We start from the raw sequence: 24,621 nt of genomic DNA, 5'->3' as shown, positions 1-24,621 counted from the left end.
GACTGGAGACTAAATTGGTGTTGAGAAAATGGAGATACATCTTGAAAAAAAACAGGTGAGATAAAGTAAGGATAAGTGTGCAATAACACATTTGATGGTAAAAATATGGGATATGTAATTGAAGAAACACTGAGATTTATAGTAGGTCTCAAGTTAAATCAGAATTAGCGATAGTAAGATAGGACTTACGCTTTCAGCTTTTCTGCTCATTTTAGTGTGTGCTTTAAGACGATCTCTAGTTTTGCATGCTGTCATCCATCAAGTTGGTGGATCAGCTAGAGATAAGAGCAGCTCACCGAATATGATCAGAGACAGAAACTTCTTCAGTTCTTTACTCAAGAGAAGATGGGACATCAAGCAATGGGCTTCAAATATATAGTGACTGTTTTTACCTTATGTACTATGATTACAGAAAATAAATGGTTAACTTTTTTTTCTGAAATAGTGTTCTAAATTGCAATTGGGAAGTTTTAGGTTACACAACCTGTAGGAGAGGACATGGAAGCACTAGGACATTTGGAGCTTGTAGAAGCCTTAAGAATGGGTTAAAAAAACATCTGTCAGGGATAGCATGGATTTATTTATTCCTATCATTGGTACAAGGCTGGATAATTCTTCTTTGCGGCCTTTTGCATGTCCTCATCATGTGCTGTATTTCTGTAGGGTGACACTTCACTAATATAAGCTGTGTTCTGTTGACCTTTACACACCTGAGAGTGGAGCTCTGCACTGTTCCTCTTCAGATTTAAAACATCAACAAAATGTCCTTGCACTCCAAGCTTTTTCTTCACCTCTCCATGCTATTTCCCAGAATAGAGTCCTGCCTGCTTTCTTCCCTCCAAGCTCTTATGTCTCTGTTTGTTTGTTTGTTTGTTTGTTTTCTGAAGCTTCTCTGACTCTTATTTTCCCCTTAATTCCAGAGGAGCAGCTACATACCCTGGTACCCTGCTTTTGGCCCAGACTAGGAGAATAGATCATGTTTGAGAAAATAGGAGTGGTTGTTCTATAAAACAGTTTGAAGCAGTGTTGTGTTTCTTGTGCACAGGTTAATAAGTTCTGTCGTTAAAAAATGATGGCATGATGTGGTCAGTGCTGTGCTCCTCTGTTCCCTCCTTCCTTACACAGGGTGTTTACCCCCTGCTGATAAGGCAGCCTAGCTTACTTCTGCAGCACTTTTCTTGTCTTATTTTTTGGCTTTTTTTTTTAGCTTTTTCTTTGAGTCATGTGTTTTCTCCACAACAAGAGCGTCATTGCTTGCCTTCTGCAGTTTATTTGCCGAGTTCTGCAATTTGGCTCTTGTGCTTATAGGATAATCCAGCGAATATGCAAGAACCCATACAGTGCCATATAGACTCTAAGCAGTAGCACAGAACCCAGTGGCTGTGGAATAAAAGCTTCCTTGCAGGACTCTAGTCTGTTTTGATTATTCTTTCTTTTTTTTTTTTTTTTTCCATTTGCTTTCAACTTTATGTTTATACTTTGCTTTCATCCTTTGAGATTTTGGAAGAAAAAATCCTCTAACCAGCAAATGTCAGACAACAATCTTATGTCTTCCCCAAGTTTTCATGTAGCCTGGGAAAGCATTATCATGAATTCCCTTCCTGACCACAATGAGATGTTAAAACTGAAGCCTTAGTGTGCGTTTTCAAATCCCAGCATCAATGGTATTGCTGCTTGGAATTTTAACTAGTGTGTCCAGCTAATGCCCTGGGTAACACAAGCCTGACTTCTGGTACTTATGACTCACTACAAATGTCAGTTTAGTTGAAAATGTCTCCTTTACAATCTTCTACCTTGTTCTGATGTAGACTTGATACAGTGAAAGGAGAGAGTATTGAGACAGTATAAAGTAAGTGGAACTTGACAGCCAAAATGATCAAGATGTGTTACTGCGTGACGTTTATAAAATATTAGAACTGCTCAGGTTGGAAAGGACCTTGAATGATCATCATGTCCAGCCTTTGTGAGAAAAAAGAGCCTAGATGTGACTAGCTAGCCCCCTGTCCAGTTGAACCTTGAAAACCTCCAGTGACAGGGACTCTGTCACATCCCTGGAGAGCTTGTTCCTGTGACTGATTGATTGTTCTTACTGTAAAGAAATTCCTTTCTTACATGAAGACAAAACCACTACCAGTGCAACCTGTGCTCATCACCTGTCTTCTGTCTTCCTCATGGCCTGCCTTTGGACCCTCTCCATGCTGTCCTTGTCATTGTATGGATTGTGGGGACAGAACTGGACAAAATAATCAGGCATGGCCTGAGGAGCTCTGAGTGGAGGGGTTTGATTTGTCTTGGTTGCTCTAGCAGGACACTGCTGACTCTTGCTCAGCTCGTTGTCTGCCAGGACCCCCAGGTCCCTTCCAGCCAGGCTGATCCCCAGTCACACAGATCCTAGCCGGTACTCAGATCTTTGATTATGTTGTCCCTGCACTTGTCTTTGTTGAGTTTCAGACAGCTCTTGCTTGCCCCAGGTCTCTCCGTAAGGTAGCTCTCCATTCTGACGTGTCCATCTCACCACCTACTTTGGTGTCATCAGCAGACTTTGTGTGGGTACTTTCAATGCCCTTGTCTAGATCGTTTATGAAGATGCTGAACAGTATGGGGCACAGGGTAGATCCCCGGTGGCCCTCACTTCGGCAGGCTGCCAGCCCAAGTAAAAACCATTGATCTCCATCCTCTGAGTGACCATCTGCGGGCCAGTTGATGGAACCGACAGAGTTCGAGAAGTGTTTGAACAATGATCTCAGACAAAGGGTCTGGTTTTTGGGTGATCCTTTGTGGAGCCAGGTGCTGGACTCAGTGATTCACGTGGGTCCCTTCCAACTCTTCTGCGATTCTAAGTTTCCAGCTGCTAAAAAGGTTTTATGGTAATTTTGCAAGAAAACATCTGATCTTTGCTTATGCAGCCCGCAGTCTAGGCGTACAAATGACTTTGAAGAAGAAAAGTCAAAATTAAAGACAATCCCAAGTTTCCTAGATGCAGACAGAGTACAAAAACAACAAACATAAGAAAATTTGTTCCATACAGTTGTGTTATGAAATGCATCTAAACCAATTGTGAGCTATCTGAAATACTAACTTAAAATGGACTCATTTGTGAATGTCTCTCTAATCGCAGAATCACAGAACCATTCAGGTTGGAAGAGACCTCCAAGATCACCTGGTCGAACCATCCCCCTACCACCAATGTCACTCACTAAGCCATGTCCCTAAGCACTACGTCCAACCTTTCCTTGAACACCCCTAGGAACTGTGACTCCACCACCTCCTTGGGAACCCGTTTGAACGCCTGACTGCTCTTTCTGAGAAGAAACGTCTCCAGAGAAAAATGTTTGTGGGTGGAGATTAGGAAAGCTCTTATCAGCTTTCTTCATATTGGTTGTTACACTGGAGGTCAGTTATTTTCTGTAGTGCTAGTAGCCCTCGGTTATTTTAGTAGTTTCCGATTTCATGTTCTTTGTAATGAATTCCATCTTTTCTAGTGATTCTATAGGTTGCTTCAGGCAGTGCCTTCAAACTGTAGATGCTACAAATGATATTTAGTTAATGTTTGCGTAACAGGAGAGAAAGCTTAGCACCTTTTGACTGTCAGGAGCCAAACATCAATTTGGAGATGTCCTTTGTGGGTTGTAGTAAGACATGAGTGATGGAGACTTCAAGTTTTTGCACAAAGGCATTGTGTAAGGCATTCCCACAGAAGTGTTAGGAAATGCCTCTTCAGAGACTAAGGCAGCTTTGTCCTCGACCCCCCTGGTGAAGTCTCTCAACACTTCATTTCCTAGTAATAATTCCAAAGATTAGTTCTCCTAATAGGAAGATAGGGAGTCTGTCTATCTTGTCACGTCGTGTGAAGTGCACAAGTAGTTCCTTTGTAAATTGCTTTTCATAATTCTGTTGCTATAGTTGAAGCGGTACATAAAGCAGTTGCAGTCCATGCCACTACAGCACTACTGATGTTAAAGGTGGAGGATAACTCAGGTTTAACTGCTGGCATCTGAATTCAGGTTAGCGCTGCTTTATATTGTTAATGTAGACATAATTGAGTTGTTTCCCTCATGAAAACTTGAATGTTTTGTCATTGACCAGATTAAATGCAAAGAGCAAAACTGACCAAAATTTTAACTACAAGTATCACTTCAGGGTTGGCACGTGTCATTTAATTCTCTTATCTCCAATTACATCAAGAAATTACTCTATGCATGATAAAATACATGGCCATAATTTTATAATAATAATAATTATTATTATTACTACACTTCACTCTCACAATTAGAATCTCTGCTAAAAAGTCCATTGTTCTAGAATTTCTGTGTGAAACACCAAGTTCCACCTAGCATAGGGCTTTTTTTTCTCTAGGATGGATGGACAGATTGACATGGATTGTGATACTAAATGCCTTTAGTGAAATACTTTATGCAAGAACTTCAGATACTTCACGTGACCTTGTAGAAACCTCAGAAACCTTCAGAACAATGTTCAGGTATTTGTATTGAAATAATAATACTAAATATATTCTAATTCACATAATAGTAATTTTATTACACGTTTCCTTTGTCTTCTTTCTATGGAAAGGTCTGCACAACATAAAAATGAGCAGCATTTAAAGTAAGCCATGAAATATTCATACTATTTGTGGTGTGAGTCAGTGTGGTAGTATTAAGCAATCCAAACCAAAAGTGTTTGAGAAAATTATGGAGGGAAAGAAATAGTAAAGGGTAAGACTGCTGAAGTAGTGATAATTTTTTTAACCTTTGAAATTTGATAGAATGATGCACCAAGTGATGCACCACTTGGCAGTGTAGAGCAGCTGTTGCTTCAGATCTGAATTGTCACCCACACATTATTTAGAATATGATTAGTTGTCATTTGACAAATATGTATCTGTCTTCCTTCAGTAGCTGGAAAGGTTGCGTCAAGATTTTGTTTCCTTCTCTTTCTCAATGCCTCTTCCTTTCTTTAAGTGAGATAGGACTGTAGTGGGTTTACGTGGCAAGGTTTTGGTAGCAGGGAGCCATAGGGGTGGTTTCTGTGAGAAAGATCTAGAAGCTGCCCCATGTTTGGGAAGGGCCCCATTGTTTTCCAGATCCGAGCCAATAAGCGATGTTGTTTTGCGCCTCCGTGAGAGCATATTTAAGACAGGGAAAAAACGCTGCGCCACACAGCAGCCGGGAGAGTCAAGGGAGTGGGAGAACAGCCTTGCACCAAGGTCAGTGTAGAAGGAGGGGGAGAGGTGCTCCAGGCGCCGGAGCAGAAGTCCCCTGCGGCCTGTGGTGAGGACCATGGTGAAGCAGGATGTCCCCCTGCAGCCCATGGAGTACCACGGTGGAGCAGGGTTCCACGCTGCAGCCCGTGGAGGAGACCACGGTGGAGCAGGTGGCCCTGCACCGACGGAGGCTGCCGCCTGTGGAAGACCCCTGCCGGAGCAGATTCCGGGCCGGACCTGTAGCCTGTGGAAAGACCACGCAGGAGCAGGTGACCTGGCAGGAGCTGCTGCCCATGGGGGACCCAGGTTGGAGCAGTTTTCTCCTGAGGGATGGACCCCGTGGTACGGACCCATATCTGGAGCAGTTCTGGAAGAGCTGCTGCCTGTGGGAAGCCCACGCCGGATCAGTTCATCAGGGACTGCATCCCGTGGGTGGGACCCCACAGCACAGGGGACGAGAGTGACCGAGAAGGAGCGGCAGAGAAGAAGTGCTGTAGACTGACCATAACCCCCGTTCCCCCGTTCCCCTGCGCCGCTCGGGGGGAGGAGGTGGAAGAGGGTGGATGGGGGGGGAAGGTGCTTTTGGTTTTTTTTTTTCCTTTGTTTTCTCACTTCTCTCGCTTGTTAGTTGTAGGCAATAAATCTTACTATCTCCTTATGCCGAGTCTGTTTTGCCCGTTACAATAATTATTGCGTGATTTTCTCGTCCTTATCTCAATCCTTGAGCCCTTTTCACATATTTTCTCCCCATTCCTCTTTGAGGAGGGGGAGTGAGAGAGCGGCTGTGGTGGAGCTCGGCTGCCCACTCGAGCGGAACCACGACAGTCTTTTTTGGCGCCCAACGTGGGGCTCAAGGAATTTGAGATAAGATGATAGTTAGTAGAAGTAACGGGCAAAAATATGTGCAGGATGATTGTTAGGAATGTACAAGTTGTGAAGAATTAAGAAAGCAGTAACTGTGATATGTTAGTGTGGTGAAGGGACGAGGGGTGGTGTGTGTGTAAAATGTCCACCTTGTCGGTGCTGTGATGATGTTATGTTTATTTTGGTGTGGTGAATTCTTTTTCGTTTTGATTTAAGTGAATTTCGTGAAGGTTGTTGTGATAATTGTAAAGTAAGAGTATGTTGTGAGTAGTCTTAAATATGCTTTTAACAGAGGCGAGGGGTGGAATGTAGTGGGTTTACGTGGCAAGGTTTTGGTAGCAGGGAGCCATAGGGGTGGTTTCTGTGAGAAAGATCTAGAAGCTGCCCCATGTTTGGGAAGGGCCCCATTGTTTTCCAGATCCGATGGGAGGGGAATAGCAAGAAAAAATTATGAAATAGGGTCTTTTGCTGTCACTTCTTTTGGTGGCTGAGAGTCTTTAGCAGCAACAGTCTATCAAATTTGTCTCCTGCTGTTTGTGAAAGCTGAGCATATGGAAAGGGACAGAGGTGCTGTCTCTATATGGTCGGGAAGATTATTCATTCGTGGTCTGCAGAGCTGTCTTTGCACAAGAAAGCACTGGTATTTTTAGTGGTTAACGTTTTGGGAAAAGTCAGTGTGACAGTCTCTTCAGAAAGAACCTTCCTTTCTTGAGGGTCATTGTTGAGGAATGTCAGATGTTCGTCTAATACATGTAGTCCACATATTCACCATTATTTAGTGATCAACTTCTTACTCATGGTGCATTTTCTACCAACTGCTGCTGAATTTTTTCAAAAAAACTTAATCTTACCACAATTTTAACAAATCATAGTGTTGCTGGCTGTTCTTTTTTTTTTTTTTTTTTTCCAGTATGTTTAGGTTTATTTGCATGCATTTATCCTAGGATAAATCCTAAGAATTATCCTAAGATAAGTCCACCATATAAATTTTAAGTGTATCTTATGATTCAAGTATCTTCCGTATTGACCTGGTTGCAGCTGTCTTACAGCTACTCACACACGGTGCCAGAGTATTTTTCATGGTACTGCCCTCCTCGCAACTTTGTGAGTTCCATTAAACTGTTGGGCCAGTCAAGTTTCTTAAGAGGATTTTGTAGTCATAATGTTTGGAGACAGGTTTCCAAATGCTGTTTCTCTTTTCTGCTGTTTTCTTTGTCCTTCATATTTGTCCTCTTTAACTTAACTGCTGTTCAGTGGCAAAAGTCCCAAGTGTGGCCTGTCCCAAGTAAAATGGAAGTTTAAGTTGCCATTGATCTTATTGGAGCATAACAATTTAAATTCTTGCTATGTCACTTCTTCAGAAGATCCTGTGGAGATCAGCAGCAAGATTCAGCTCCTACTTGTGTCTGTTTCTGGTTGTAGAAATGTGGGTAATAGCAGGAAAATAGAGGTTAACACTTGAAGAAAAATGTTTCTTGCTTTTCCAAGGTCTGTGTTGTAATTTCATGCCAACATCATGGTTTCTTTATTGGATTAACAAAAAAAAAAATGGTTGGCTTATTGAGTTTAAATCTATGCATTAATTCATTTCCAGATCAGACAGTATTTATTCTAAACTAAATTGTTTTTTCTTTTCCATTCCCATTTCTCCAATCTTTCTTCCACTTTCATCCCTCCCCTGCCCCCATTTTCCCTCTAAAAATATCCTTAGGAATGACTTGCTGATGGTGTGCCGCCAGCTGAATATGGAGGAGTCTGTCGCTGAGATCATGCACCAGCTGGGAGCAGATGAAAATGGAAAAATATCCTTCCAGGATTTTAGTCAGTGCCGCATGGAACTGGTGCGAGAAATCAGAAAGGAGGAAGTGGAGCTTTCTGTGAAATCGGATGACTCTTGTAAAAAGAAAAAGTTAAGGGATAGAATAGCTTCCTGGCCGACTAGCAGCAATAACAGTTTAGGTAGGTATGACTTCTAAATGTCGTGCTGGAGTGGTTTAACAGACAATAAACTCTGGGGTTTTTGTTACCAATTTTTCTGGTATCAGGATTTTCCATAAAGGGTTCTCTGAATATGCTTTGGCATAATTTTGTCATCTATTAGTGGTGTTATAACTGATGCAGCCTTCTCTTCTGGTGTGTTAACAAGTATCTGTTGCAGAACATCCTCTTCAAAACATCCTAGTCAGCCAAGACAACAAGCTTTCTTGAAGAGACAGGAGCTGTGGAGCTCAGCTGATAACTGTGATGTAGTGAGCGTTTTGTTGTCCAGAAAGCCCAGACAGGCAGGTACTTAGGTAGAAATATAAACAATTAGGAAATAAATAATCTTTGTATTGCAGATATAGGATACTTTAGGAATATGGATGTTTCTTGGCTGCTTTAAAAATTGATCCACTTAGTTGGGGATCCAAGTGCTGGATGTGCCAATTGAGAGGATACAGTAATTCCACTTTCCTTTTGCCCTCACTCTACCACCTAAAAAAAAAAAAAAAAAAAACACAATCTCATCTACAGGAAGACAGGATGATGTAGGAACAGAAGATTGTCTGTGTCATTGAGTCCAGTCTTCCTTAGCATTTTGATCAATTGCCATCAAATCAGAACTATTTACAACTACAAAATGCTTCCTTTCACCCTGTAACAGATGCAAGAGATCAGAAGACAGCTGTTGGTCTTTAGACAATAGCATGTGGTCATAAACCCACCAATGCAAGCTACTGTGGAAACTGCTGAGGAGACTGGCAGCACTCTCGCTTCCTGAAGTAGCTGCATGCTAGCTAAACATGGCCCATGGTGTGGGTACAACCAGGCTTCAGAAGAAATCTGTGATTGTATTTAGTGAGAGATATATCCCCATACCTTTTTTTTAGACTAAATGACCCTAGATTTTTTTTAAAAATGCTTTTGTAATAACAGGTCTTCCATTAGTCATCCCAATAATCTTCCCTTGTACACATCTTAATTAGCAATGTCTTTTTATTTTTATTTTTACTCTCAGATATATTTAATGCTTCTTCCTGAACAGTTTGCTTGTCTCTGTTTTGGTTCCTCATGTTTCTGACCTGTCATTCCTTTTCAGTAGACAGTCTCCTAGAATGTAAAACATCGTGTGTATTCTTTCTGTTTTTTGCTTGTTTAGTGGGGTTCCTGGTTTTTTTTGTCTTGTAGTAACTCTGCATGTATTCTTGGCTTGTCTCACACATTCAAATGTTGCTTGCTTGCCTTGGATCCTTAGTGAATTTCCTGTCTTCCTGCTTTTTAGATTGACTGTACTTCTCCCTCACTATCCCATCATCTGATGCTCATTTGCTTTTTTATTTTTGTCTTCTCAACATAGCGAATCTGTTTCACAGTGTTCTTTGTTTTCTGTCTGATCTCTTTTGCTATTCTTTATAGGCATACCTTTTTGTATTTAATATTTCCTTTGTTTATCCTTCTTTGGTATATATGCTTGAGGTAAAAGATGATTAACTGTTTAGTTTTTGTGTCCATTCTACATCACCGGTTACATTGAATCTTCATAATCCCTGGGCGCAATTGCATTTCCAGACCATGAAAATACTTCATGGAGCAGGATCAGACAACACTTCAAAACCAAGATGACCCCTGAATATCTTCTATATTGGATTAACAATGGTGTATATTCTGTAGCTCATATATGTATATTCAGTTATCTTCACTGTCTTTGTTATATAAGAGAGGGCCTAAACTTTACTGGAGAAAGGTCTTCATTACAGTCTCAAAATGCATTCCACAAAGAAATCTTGTTAATTGCTGCCCAGAAGTGGTCAGGTGGCAAAATTGTGGTCATGTGTCATGTACCAATTCAATCTCTACTTTTTTTTCCCTGTTGGGGGGATATCTGTATTTCTAACGGCTGTATGAGAATAAGGTTATTACAATAGATTTGCCCAACAAATGTTTCTACTCCCATATTTCCAGGCGGCATGCCAGAAAGCTAAAATGGATGACAGTTTTAATCAAGATACAGAATTCAGGTTTAGTAATACTCAGTTATATCTATGCTCAGCAAGTCAAACCTGCATGTGTCCACTAGCTTGAAATTCAGTAGAGTGTAAGATTTAACAGTTTAATCTTTTATTCAAATGCATGAAAAAGGACACTTTTCAAGTTACTAGAATTACATTTTTAGCTGCTCGGATATCAGCAAATCAAGGCTATTGTAATGTATTCTAGTTCTCACACTGTTAAAGTCAATGGGAACTTTAGTTTGCAAGTACTGTTTAGTGATTTTTCTATAGATAAAGCTGAATGTGAATTTTGTTACTTTAATGTTCTTCTGAAATCCTTTAAAATGTGTTAAACATGAATAACTTCTGAAAGTGTTGCTGGAGACTTGCAATGACAGTATGGTAACCTGACTCTTTAGGATATCACTTCAGTAGGATATACAGGAAGAATGTCAGTTTTTGATCAGATCTGTGGGCACTGCTCCAGTTACGGAGACTGAGAACCATGATGGGTATATTAAATCTGTGTGAATAGTGTATCCAGTGATGGAAGTGGATTGCTCGGCAAATGAGCCCTTACAGTACAGAAGAACTATGCCTCTAATGATTTAAGGCAGGAAATGATCCGAACAGCTGTGGCTTCTGCCAGGTTTTTCAGTGCTAATGTTTTTACATGTTTTATGTAAAAGCTAGAATTAGAAGCATTTGTATTATATTTTATATAGATTTGTGTGCACTTTCCAGGTAATTAGTAAATTGCTGGGTTTTGTTTCGTGATAAAGATAGCCTGTTTTGCAGATGAATAAGAAATGATGTTTATTAGTGAATTCATTCATTAGACCAAGTGAAGGATTTTCTGTCCCACTGAGAGGTGCTTGTACTTACTGGTCTGATTTCATATTCTAGGTAAATAGTTATGAATACCAGAGTTCACAAGCAATCTTTAGCTGTCAGTTTGTGATAAGTAATCAGCTCATAGCCAACTCCCCTGTTCTCTTTAATGAAAATAAATCTCTTGAAAATTTCATATGGTAATGTATTCACGTTATGGATCAAGCATGAGAATAAATCAGAAGAATGATAGAAATTCAGCCTGAAATTAAGCTTATGGGTAAACATGAGAGGCTGGCCAGTTGGAGCTGAAAAATCATTACTTTTACTTTGCACGAATTCCACGTTTGATCTTATTGCAAATAAATTGCCTTCAAGAAAGTGATGCAGTGACTACATTTGTTTATGCTACATTTAATTAAAAGCTTTGGAGCTAATATGATCTCAAAAGTGCACTACAGATTCTTCTTGAGATTTATGAGCAGAATTTCATCCTAGATCTGTTTGACTGAAACAGCCATGACTATCTGTTAGGCTGAACTTAACTACATATAAATTTACGTTAACTGTAAATGATTCCATTTATTAATTTTAAATACTCCTTTGATACTGCTGTCTTTCTGCAGATCAGCAGACTATATGTACCCTTCTTTTTATCCCTAAAAACGGAGAGTGCTAAATTCTATGAGCAACAGAATAAATGAACCTGTTTTTCTGTGGGATTTGCATTTGACAGCTGACTAATCTTATTAAAACTGCAATATATAGTGTATTTTAGACAGTAGCAAATCTAGAAAGGAAGGTATTATACAGAATGGGTGCTATGCTGAAGGTATTATTCAGGAATGGAAAATAGCAATCAGGCTTTGTATCTCTGCTGTTGAAGACACACAGTTGAGTTGTAACTGTGTGACCTAGAGACCAGTTGTGCTTTGTATTATCCTTCATTGCCAACTGTCTTCATGTTTACCATTAATATCTTCATCGATGATCTGGACGAGGGCATTGAGTGCACCCTCAGTAAGTTCGCAGATGACACCAAGTTAGGTGCGTGTGTCGATCTGCTCGAGGGTAGGAAGGCTCTGCAGGAGGATCTGGATAGGCTGCACCGATGGGCTGAGGTCAACTGCATGAAGTTTAACAAGGCCAAGTGCCGGGTCCTGCACCTGGGGCACAATAACCCCAAGCAGAGCTACAGGCTGGGAGATGAACAGTTGGAAAGCTGCCAGGCAGAGAAGGACCTGGGAGTGATGGTTGATAGTTGGCTGAATATGAGCCAGCAGTGTGCTCAGGTGGCCAAGAAGGCCAACAGCATCCTGGCTTGTATCAGGAACAGTGTGACCAGCAGGGCTAGGGAGGTGATCGTCCCCCTGTACTCAGCTCTGGTGAGGCCGCACCTCGAGTACTGTGTTCAGTTTTGGGCCCCTCGCTACAAGGACATTGAGGTGTGGGTTGGTCTGTTCTCCCACGTGCCTGGTGACAGGACGAGGGGGAATGGGCTAAAGTTGTGCCAGGGGTATTTTAGGTTGGATATTAGGAAGAACTTCTTTACCAAAAGGGTTGTTAGACATTGGAACAGGCTGCCCAGGGAAGTGGTGGAGTCACCATCCCTGGAAGTCTTTGAAAGATGTTTAGATGTAGAGCTTAGGGATATGGTTTAGTGGAGGACTTGTTAGTGTTAGTTCAGAGATTGGACTCGGTGATCTTGGAGGTCTCTTCCAACCCAGACAATTCTGTGTGTGTGATTCCGTGTGATTCACAAGCCAGGCACATTTGAGAAGCCCGTGCAGGGTAAGCTTACAATATCACACATTTCCTGGTATCATGGATCCTTCAGTGCCGTACCATTTTGGTGGTTTCTCTCTTCTACTCTGTGAGCAAAGATGAAATCATAGAATGCCAGGTCCATCGGCATAGTCTGGTGAAACTATCTTTTACCAAACTAAAAAGCATGTTTGTATGGTCATGACTTATAGTCACCCACTTCTCTGTTGCAGTATGCAAGGCTTCTGCACAGAATGCTAATTGTTAGAAGATAAAATGCCATTTACATTCAGATTAACACAATTAAATGACACCAGCATCAGAACGTGGCCCTCTGTGATATTACCTTTGCAGGAGGTATGGCATCATACCTAATGGATCCTCACTTTCTGATTACTACTGTAAGAGCAAGTGTTGTATGTCAAATACAACATATATCCTGAGTGAATTACCAGCTGTAACTGAAGACACAGTTTTGACAACTCCAGAATTTCTCTGCTGAGCCCAGACACCAAAGGTGAATGAGTGAGGAGGACAGCATGTTTAGCAGCTGGAGTTCCAGAATCTGTTATATTGGTCAGATTTAGAGAACAGCAATAAATTACTAGAAATACTGGAAATGCCTTTCTCTCTGACAGTCATGACTCCTTTCATTTTTGGAATGTATATTTTAAGCCAAGAGTACAGGCTTGAACTTTTAAGAAAACTTGGGTTAAATATACAGTCACAATACTGTCATTACAAAACAAACAAACAAAATCCAAACCAACAATAATTCCATTTGTGACTGCCAGGTGTTTTCTGCATCAGTTCAGTGTTTTAATCGAATAACAGGTAGTGAAGTCTACGAAGGCCACTTGGTTCTTCAACAATGCTGGTATTGCTAATTCAATTAATATGAGAGCTTTTTGCTCAGGACAATGTCTTTCAAGTAATAGAAATTCACAGTGCACATACTCTGTTGAATGTGTGCCATACTTAGTCCTGTAAAAACAGGTGTGATACAGCCTGCTCTCAATTTTGTGGCTGCCCCTGTGGAGACAGAATTGTCTGAAGTATTCTTGTCTACTCTGGGAGAGGGCAGAACTGGTTCCCCATCTCCCCTTGTCTCCTGAGACATCTCTGCTGCTTCAATTCTGTTGGTTGCAGATTTTCCTGATGTACTGTATACTGTAGCCACAAGAGGGCAGAGATGTGTAACACTGTACTTAGTAGTCAGTGCCCTACACAGGATGTAATGTATTTATGGTTTGGATGTTAAACAGCTGGCAGTGGTATCTCAGTTCAACTGTGCTGGACAGCTTGCAGCATGCAGCTAGATTATTCACAGTTGATGCATACATTTGGTGTAAAAGTAATTGAATTAGTCTTTAATAGTTACCTGTACATGTAATATGAATCAAGTTTAGTTACGTTACTATAAAATATAATTCTTTTGTTGTTATTTCTACTTGAATGCTTAAAAACTAGTATATTCTCTTTACAATAAGCCAGGGAAACCATCTCAGGGTTTCTTAAGAGGATTTATCAGGTATAGCTGTGTCGTGGTTCCACTCGAGTGGGCAGCCGAGCTCCACCACAGCCGCTCTCTCACTCCCCCTCCTCAAAGAGGAATGGGGAGAAAATATGTGAAAAGGGCTCAAGGGTTGAGATAAGGACGAGAAAATCATGCAATAATTATTGTAACGGGCAAAACAGACTCGGCATAAGGAGATAGTAAGATTTATTGCCTACAACTAACAAGCGAGAGAAGTGAGAAAACAAAGGAAAAAAAAAAACCAAAAGCACCTTCCCCCCCCATCCACCCTCTTCCACCTCCTCCCCCTGAGCGGCGCAGGGGAACGGGGAATGGGGGTTATGGTCAGCCTACAGCACTTCTTCTCTGCCGCTCCTTCTCGGTCACTCTCGTCCCCTGTGCTGTGGGGTCCCACCCACGGGATGCAGTCCCTGATGAACTGATCCGGCGTGGGCTTCCCACAGGCAGCAGCTCTTCCAGAACTGCTCCAGATATGGGTCCGTACCGCGGGGTCCATCCCTCAGGAGAAAACTGCTCCAACCTGGCTCCCCTACGGGCAGCAGCTCCTGCCAGATCACCTGCTCCTGCGTGGGCTCCTCTCCACGGGCTACAGGTCCGGCCCGGAATCTGCTCCGGCAGGGGTCTTCCACAGGCGGCAGCCTCCGTCGGTGCAGGGCCACCTGCTCCACCGTGGTCTCCTCCACGGGCTGCAGCGTGGAACCCTGCTCCACCGTGGTACTCCATGGGCTGCAGGGGGACATCCTGCTTCACCATGGTCCTCACCACAGGCCGCAGGGGACTTCTGCTCCGGCGCCTGGAGCACCTCTCCCCCTCCTTCTACACTGACCTTGGTGCAAGGCTGTTCTCCCACTCCCTTGACTCTCCCGGCTGCTGTGTGGCGCAGCGTTTTTTCCCTGTCTTAAATATGCTCTCACGGAGGCGCAAACAACATCGCTTATTGGCTCGGATCTGGAAAACGATGGGGCCCTTCCCAAACATGGGGCAGCTTCTAGATCTTTCTCACAGAAACCACCCCTATGGCCCCCTGCTACCAAAACCTTGCCACGTAAACCCACTACAAGCTGCTGTACAGGGCTGTTAGGATGTTGATCTAATGATATAAATTAGTTGCTACCTTGCTTCCCTTCTGGATGGTTTTCTATTTGCATGTTTGCAGACTTAACTTTTTTGGGGGAGGAAGTGAAAAGGCACTCTACTAATAGTTCATTACATAGTTTGTTCTTTCTCCCTGGCATTTTACTTAATAAGTGATAAACACTCACTTGGAACGCTTTGAGTGTTCAGAGAGAGAAATAGCTATAAAGGAAAAACTTTTGAGCCATCACGATGGCATTACAGACAATTACTTACATTTTGCTGATGGCATGGTGGATATAGAGCTTTGCTAAAGTTTTCAAATCTGGATTTTATTCTGACTTTTAATTTAGAATGGGTGCTTGGACAAGTCACTTAATTGTTTTCAGTATTCTTTGTGCTACATGTGAAAAACTATAGCGCTGCCCAGGGTTATTAAATAATCTATGGAATATTTTGCCATGCAAAAATTTTAAGCCTAAAATCTAAAAGCTTTTTAAAGGATTTAGACTGTTGTATATAAAACAGAAATCCACAGGGATTAAATGGTTACTGATAAAATAAGAAAACTGTTTAAAATTTGGTTTAGGGTTTAAACCTGTCTCTGACTGTAAGAAATTGGAAGGATTATACAAGAAGAAACAGCAACCCTCCATCTTCCTGATCTAAAAATTTTCCCTGAAGCATTCATTGTCTCTAGCTACATGACTGTAGTGTTGCATTGATTTTTTAATGAAACACCTTGTGACTGATGTTTCTGTGGAACCTGAACTGTAACGGGCAATTCTGAGATAATGAGAAAGTGTTGCTAACATAAAAATGTCATAAACACTGTACACCCACAGAATTCATATGTTGTGTTGTTATTCACTAAACTAAAAGTTAAGAAGTATGGTTTTCCTCTTCTGTTCTTTGATTAATGCTGTTTTTTAATCTGACATAGTTACTGACACTTCTTCATTCCGTGGTTCTTAACTACTGTAAATTAAACTACTTATTTTACATCCTTTAGTAAATAATGTATGCAAATGTTTTTCATTTTTTCATCTGGATCCTGTGATTTAGTAAACGTTCTGTGCATTGAAAATGTTACTGCTTTTCTTCTTTCTTTCTGGTATTGTCAGCATGTGCAAGATGGGGTATAACAACAGTGGAGCTGTTTGCTTTTTATTTTTCTGGAAAGGCAGGCTGGCTTGTTTCTGTGTTCTTTATACATAGCCCATACTAGAATGGTTTTCTGTTTCTGCATTTTAGGTGCCTTATCAGGAGCCAGAGAAAGCTGGGAGTATGATTCAGGAGCAAGAGACCTTCAGAGTCCAGACCTCCAGAGTCACTTTACACTACTGAAGGTGTTGGAGAATGGTGGAAGCAGTGGGACTCAACAGGCTGCTCTGCAGAGGCTTCTGTCTCAGGCCTCAAATTTTAGCAGCTCTGTTGGAGGAAGTTACTTGGAACTTGCCAACACTGTAAGTGCATTTTGCCTCTGCTTTTAAGTTCTGTAGATATTTTTTTATTGCTTTTTCCTGATGAAGTATATTAATCCATCCTTTGAACTGTCATGGAAACAATGCCAGGCTGCATTTGCAAGAAAGCTAATGTGATTTTAGCAGTTGAAAGGTGCATAATATTTCTATAGTTTGTATAATTGAGTTCTACCAGAAAGGATAGGAGTTGCTGAGGAACCAAGTTCAAGTTCTTATTTTATACAGTTTAATAAAAGACAAATTATGTGTGAAAACTTCCTACCAAACATTTATTTATTTATTTTTAATCAGGGCATCAGATTGTTTAGAAGTATTGTGCAGAAAAGTTCTTCCGGTGTTGTTTCTGTACTGGCCACTAAATTTTTGATATTGGCTTTAAACCCTCAGTTGCAGCATATTGTGCTCTTTATTTCTGTAATGACTATTCTCTGTTGTATAAAAAGTGCAGCTGTTGAAGCTATAAGGCTTTATTTTTGGCTTTCCCATCAATTTATTGGGATCAAGTTTGTGTTTTAGCTTTAAGTGAGGCATGTTATAGAAGACTGTTTCGTAGCATGTTTCTGATTATGCTGCACAGGGTTTTAAGTGGAGAAATAAAAGATGATAAAATGAAAGATACGTTTTTTGAATTTTATGATCGTTTATTGTCACATTTGACTTTGAAATTGATACATGATAATTCTAGCTGCAAGGGAACCTTAGGAGGTTGTCTAGTTCAGCCTCTTGCTCAAAACTTAATGCCTAATGGAAGTGGTTACTGGCATCAGAGTAAAATCAACTTCTTTAAGGTACATTACTCAAAAAGAAAATACCCTGAAAGTGTTTTTAAAAGACTTCTTCTAATATATATATGTTTTAAATTCATGAACACGGTCTGATGTAGGACCAGAGTTTCCAGGTGCAAACTAAAAATATGTAGATATTAAAACATGATTTATCTAAGAGACAAAAGACCTCAAGTAAGTTGACAGTTCCGTAATCGAATTGTGTCCTCATTTTCTCTAGCAAGCACAGCAAGAATTAACTGTGGTAAATTGTGAGCTCTGATCTTTGAGACTGGACAGAAGCATTTGAAAACTGTAAAGAGCAGAAAAAGTGCCAGCACACACGTAAAGAAGGCAAGATGGAAAATCTGGGTAATTATAAAACAGTTAGCAGCATTACTTATATCTTCCAGTATTTTTCTGGAGATGTGCGCAATTTTGACTAAGAGATGACATCTTGGTTTATATAAGAACAATCATGTCCAGCCAATCTAAAACCTGTTTTTACAGAACATTAGACTTTGGATATAGTGAAGGGATAGAAGATGATGTGTATCTCTGGTAAGGCGTTTGACCCTGACTTGAATAACATTGTCACAATCAAATGCAGAATAGGGTCTAAACTACTACTTAGGTATTTGCGATTGGTTTTAAAGTTGTGAGGTGCTGTGTTTTTAGTACCTTTTTGAGCTCTGTTCTGCCCCATTCTCTGGTTTGCATGAAAACACTAACAAACTCAAATCAAACTCTACTGGTAAAATCAGTGCTTATCCACACTGCAAACTGGATTTGTGGTCATCCATTAAAAAGGTGCAAGTCTAAGGAAGATAGTGAATCAGTGTTCAGTTATACATATTTTCATGACTTTGATTGGTTTGCTTAAGAAAGTATGTTTTTGGAAAAATGTGAGCTACTTCCCATAAGCTTATTTTAAAGGATGTAGGATGATGCTTAACAGAAGTTTAAGTGGAGCTGCTTAAGACCGATGTAGCTGTGCAAAAAGAATGGAGTGAATATTTTTATTTCTGGATTAGGACTATGAGTTGCTGTGTCCTTTTTGATTGGAGTTCATTCAGATTTCAAGGTGGGTGTGTACTAATACATCCTCTTTCTGTGCTCCTCCTGATTTATGATGATTCAGAAGTGGTGGGCTTTAGAAGCTGTTGTATGTTTGCAAATAAGAAGACACGGGTGTGCAGTGTTATTTAAGAATGCACGGTGTGAAGGCTACTGCATCACTCTAATATGTAGCTATCTTAAAAATAAAAATGCTGAAGGCTCATATGAAATAAGATCTCCAGGTATGATGGCTTTCTTTGTTCCCACCTCTAAGTTCCTTTTATGCTTACTGTTTTGAAAGACACCTTATCTTTGTTTTAACAAGCATCTATCCTACTTTTAAATATTCTATGCTCTTTTAAACCATAGGTACAATCAATAGTCTCTCATTTATATGTAGATGAATATAATAACATCTCCATTTGACTCCTTCTTAAGCACTGGTATCGTGAGTAAAAGTCATATGCAAAATCTTGCTTTGGTTTTCTTACAATGGAAAGAAGAGGTGAGAGAAAATGGAGAGAGAGATTTACTTTGTTTTTCACTATTTGCATTTATTCAATTTACACTGTTAATACTGAGGGACTTACTACAGTCTAAATTTAGACTTCTAAAGAGAGAGACAGGCTTAGAGCTGTGAGCTATTATGGTCCTTTATTCTCTGTCTCTTTCTCAAAATGTTTTACCAAACTACATTTGCCACAATGATGGGCCTACCTGCTCCCTTGGGTTCATTTTGACACATCCCAAATCATTTTCACACTTCTGTGGGCTACATCTAGGGAGCTTTGCCATTTGTACAGAAGGAGCTGGGCAGACTTCATTACACTGTAACTAGGGTTGCTTTTAAAAAACAAACAAAAACAAAACAACAACAACAACAACCCCCCCCCCAAGAAAAAAAAAAAAAAAAAAAAAAAAAGATGGATCTTTTAATAACTGCATTTCTGCCCTTTTAGAGTTGATTGTTTCTTTTTGTAAAACTGTGTGATAGAAGAGCAAAAATTTTAAAACAAACCATGTGTGGACATTTTCCTCTGGTACATAAATGCTGCTGAAGTTAGCCAGAGTTTTAATCTTCTTCAGGATGATTACAAAAAAATAGAACCCTTCTCTGTCATCCTGCTCTTATGAATGGTTCTTGACAATTGAACATCTCCCAGATATATCTATGTGGGCCGTATGTACATATTCTTGAAAGTAATGTTTTTTACATTTCTTTGTAGATGTTTAGACTTCAGACTCACAGCTCTGAAAAAATATCTGTTGTATGGCTGAACATGTGTAACCTGGGTGATCTCTGGTTAGAAGTTGTGATTCTGTTTTCTCTGTACGTATGACTATGCAGTCAGGCTAAAGACATCCCAGTGTATGTATAGCATGTCTAGCATATGTATAGCATATCTTGCAGCATAGATTATATTCCTCAATCAGAGGGTCTTCATGATGCTTTTAAATATTTAACTACTCAGCAGCATTTATCCCTGTTCCTTCAAAAGAGTGATGAAATAATAATAATAATAATAATAAAAAAAAAGCTGTTTGAAATTTAACCATGCATGTTCATTGCATGTGTTTGTACCTTTTAATTTCATTTTGCAATATTTTTGTTTATTAACACGTGTTCACATTCAGCTTTTATTTTACCTGAATAATTTATTTTGTAGTCTTTCTAGAATGTATAACTCTTTCAGCGTTTTTCAGATTCATCACAAGCAGTAAGAACACATTTCTCTTTATAGCTTCTCACATTGGTACCAGTATTTATGACTAACATATTAACCTTTAATGTGACCTGTCACCACTTACTGATGATGTACCTGTTTGTGTCAGTAGGTTAAACACTACTGCAAATATCTCTGACAGGAATCCACGTACATGTTCCAAATGTAGTCAGTCTGTGTTCTTCATATATATAAATTTTTAATTGCATTCAGATCTAAACAACTTAAGTATGTTTCATGGATAGCAAAGAATTCAAGCATTTCAAATTACTTCTGTCAGGAGTGTGCCTGTTTGGCAGTTTGCTTTGTATTTGTTCTTGTGTCTGCAAAGTTGGATGAGAATTGCTAGTCTGGGTACTTGTATAACTGTGGAGAAATAACTGATTCATGTAGTGTCGCATCTGCTTGCTTCCCAGGAGGCCATGCAATCTTGATTTGTTCCTGTGGTGCTATCAGGAGGAATTGCACTCTGTTGTAGAAAATGAAGTATTGTTGTTCTCTGGAAACTTGACACAGGGCAGCATTTTGATATGATATGCACCCTTCACACTGGAATTCCAGTGAAGTTCAATAAGATGAAGGAATGAGGTCTGCATATGTTTAATTTTCTTTTCATATTCTCCTTGCACATGATTGAAACAGAGTAGGTAAACTTGATACTTTTTCTTTATTGAGTAGAACATGTACATATAAATGCTCATGCATATCTGTGTGCTTACTGTTGGTTTCTGTTTTCTTATTTCAGTGTTGGTAAGATTAATGTATTTGTTGTCACAAGCAGCTATATTTACGTCAGTAAAACCAACTGGGATGGTTTGATTTGACATGATGATACGTTGATATGATTTCATACCTCTGTTCTGTCAGCTGGAAATAGCTCTGTTTTGTTCAGGAAGTTCCTGCACAAAGATCTTAAATTTTAAAAATGTAGCTCAAAGCATGGAGATGTATATTTTTTAACTAGCCAGTCTCTGGACTGCTATGTTCTGGAATGCTTTAATCTCTGTTTTTTTCCTTCCTAAGACGCTATAACTGTGAATACACCTTCCTTGCTATAGCTATTTTGGTTGTAAACATTTAGGAAATATTTGATGGGGGTATGGTTGACTTGCAGAGGAGAAAAGTACAGCTTTATTTTGGTGAATAGCCTGTGGTAGGATTCCTTCATGACCACTTGCTTCTAGAAGCCCATGTTGCTGTTTCCTTTTCAAAGCAGTTTTGCAAGTACCACAGATTTGCATGTTCATACTAACTTAGAGAGAAGGGCAAATTTACAGAGAGTTACTTTCATTGCTTCCTTCAGCATGTCGTTGTTCTGGTCACTGACTAAGCAGGCATGATCCTGCTTTATCTTGAGCAGAGCTGTCAGTGCAAGATGAATGTGTCCAGAGCACTGGTGCAGATTGCTCCACCCGCCAACTCTGCACTCATTTCTCATCCTAAAGGGAGCTGGTTTTGGAGCATCTCCATCAAGAATAAAACAGAAAGCTAATGCAACAAGATTCTTAATGCATCTTCTTGAAACTTTCCTGGAGTATGCTCTCGAGTATGCTCTTCCTCAGCTTATCCTGTTTGGTTTGTATGTATGTGTACCTCATTTAGAGGTATTAGAGACTTTATTAAGCTTGGGACTGGATTGTTTTGATCACGCATCTCTGTGTGACAGGATGCTTTCTGTACGGTGCAATTAGGGTGACTAAAACAAATTTACTTCCTATTGTGGATCATCTGTGGCAAGTGTAGGTACCATCTCTGCGGGACACACAACTCAAACGTTCGTGAAGAACAAAGGCAATACTGCAAAGATTCATAGCAAAGCCATGTAGCAGTTGTATTGATGTAAGCTTCTCACCATGATCACTAGCAGATGAGAACCTGGTGTGTTTGTTTTAGGGAAGTGTCATGTTCTCTGAAAACAGATATTACCACAGTTCCTCTTTGTCAGACTCAGTGGATGCTTGCATTGCTAATTTTTCCTTCTTCAGAGTGTTGAGCTGCAAGTTATGAAAGTTATGACAGAGAGAACCATTGCTTTGGGAAAACTATTCCTTTTAGTTTTTACTGAGTGATAATACTTCAGAAGTCACCTTTTTTTTTTTTTTTTTTTTTTTTTAGGGATAGGTGGCTTTTCCTTTGCCACCTAGAAGATCTGTGCCATAATTAGGCAAAAATCATTTGCTATGTGACTAGCAGAAGATGTTTCTGTGTAACTAAAAGTGTTTTCTTATAAAGACTGATATGATCAGATTATCACAGGTAACAGGAGTCTGCTTTTTAGTCTTATAAATAAGTTTTTATTTGGCAGAACTCAATGTAGAGTGTTGAGGGAGTAAAAATGACGGTACTAAAAAGCCCATAGCACTCTCCCTCACCCCCCTTAAAGCTGTAAACCTTTGTATATGTACTGTAATTTTGTTAGGCTACATTATTGGCACATTTTAACTAAGCTGGTGAGCGTAGGTTTTCAGATTGACTCCTTAAGTACAGGAAAGGTGGTCTGGTTGCCAAAAAAAGCAAAAATGCTTTTGTAGGGGAGAGGGAAAACAGGACTTCACAGAGATTTGTGACTGCTGTGGAGAGACTTTTTTTATTCAGTCGAGGTACATACTCTTAACAGCTATCCTAAGTATGAACCATTTTTTCTGTTGTCCAATTTGTAGCAATCAGCAGTAAATTAAGCATGAATTTTATTGCAATTGCACAGATATATTTTTGGGTAAATGCTCTTTTAAATAAAAGTGTCAAGGAAGTTGAAGACAGAACTACACTTTGAAAGGTAATTCCACAGCTGGTTTGTAGGTTACTTTTGTTTCGTGTCACAGTTAATGAGACCATACCGTTAGGCATCTCATTTCTTTTCTAAAGCTTTTACAGTTTGACAGCTCAGTAAGATGTCCTTTTCTGGTGCCCCTTTTTGTTCTTTCCCTTCTCTCCAAATTTTGTATGTTTAAATTCAGACTGCTTGTTCCTCAGTTTGGGAAGCTTCACTCCTTCAGCTTCCCTGTCTCTTACATACGGGGAAATTTGGACCCCAGAGTATCAGGTATCCCATGCTCTCATGGAACATCTTTTTGAATAGGAGAGAATAATGCCTTTCTAGTCCATTTGCATGAGACTAGTGTTGATAAGAAAACACATTCTATGTGTTTCAGGGAATTTATTCAGTGCTATATCCACGCTGTAAGTTAAACCAGAGTGCGCAGATTGATTTTTCCCAGGTTATTTTGTTAGGGAATCTACTCTGTATTCAGCATCTAGTGCACACTATCACAGTAAATCACGGGAACTAGGTCTTTTCCCCTCCTCCCCTTATCCCCACTTGTTTTCAGTCCTACATGCAACTGTTACTACAATTTCCTTTTATGAGCTGTTAGCATAAAAATGTAGGCTAATGATTCATTCAGCTGAAACCCTCCTAGGTAGGAAGGGTTGAAGTTTAAGAAGAATTCAGTGGTGTGGACAATGGAGCCTGCATTTCATAAAATATTTGTGCCTAAGATAATCATGCCTTTTGTGTCTTTGCTTCCAAGCTGGACATGTTTCCATTCAACCAGGCTTAAAATAAGATCTGAGAATTCCATTGAAGTGAAAACTGATTATGGGAATTCAGGATTCAGGAGGCTTGCCTTGTCAGAAAGCAGTCACGAAAACAGTTTTGTTTGATGGACATATTTTATGTTTTAACATTATGTCGGAAGCTGTTTGTCTTTGATTTCAAGCCAGCATTGTAATGGAGTTAGTTTGTTGACACAGGCATCGTGTGTAATAGGATAATGCAATGTGTTCATACAATCCTGGCTTCTGTGTCCCTCTACTAATGCTCAGTTATGCATTTTTCTCTTACAAGTTAAAAATGGAGATTATGGATTAGATCCTCCTGGAATCATCTATGCTATGTAGTTATTGGATCATAACAGACATAGCTGAGCAAAAGGCAGGTTATAAATTTCCTTGAAAACTTCTTTTGGTTGCATATTAGCACCATTTTTTTCTCTATATTAGATGATAATGTTATAGTCCCTTTCTTAGGACTCTATGCTGAGGTTCCTTTTTTGTTTTGTTTGAATCCGGTTTCTACCTCCACCTGCAGATGATCACAGCCCAATGTGATGGGTTTCAGCACAGGGCACATTTATTCAGGCAGCCTTTTAATAGATCCTTTTGAAAGAGGCTTTTAATTGGATCTTTTACATGACGGTGGAACAATATCCTGTACAAGCAAGTGGGGAAGGTAAAGCTCACAGAATGATGGTTTTTAACCCGGCTCTGCAGTTGTAATTGTATAATGGAAACTAGCACGTGGCAATCAGGTGCTACAGGAAAAGGAGCTCTTAACCAGTCTGTCT

The 24,621-nt window shown here is 39.9% G+C and overlaps 1 protein-coding gene across 1 annotated transcript in view; it reads left to right on the top strand.

The window, feature by feature from the left end:
- MCC (MCC regulator of WNT signaling pathway) overlaps window positions 1-24,621 on the top strand; it is a 202,014-nt gene that overhangs the window by 12,061 nt on the left and 165,332 nt on the right. The window contains exons 2-3 of the mRNA XM_082784232.1: window positions 7,779-8,026; window positions 16,499-16,710. Coding sequence (XP_082640358.1) covers window positions 7,779-8,026; window positions 16,499-16,710 — 460 coding nt within the window. The remainder of the gene's footprint in view (window positions 1-7,778; window positions 8,027-16,498; window positions 16,711-24,621) is intronic.

Source organism: Aythya marila, assembly GCF_965140915.1.
Source record: "Aythya marila genome assembly, chromosome: Z".
Lineage (NCBI taxonomy): Eukaryota > Metazoa > Chordata > Aves > Anseriformes > Anatidae > Aythya > Aythya marila.
This window is presented reverse-complemented; position numbering and strand designations above follow the sequence as displayed.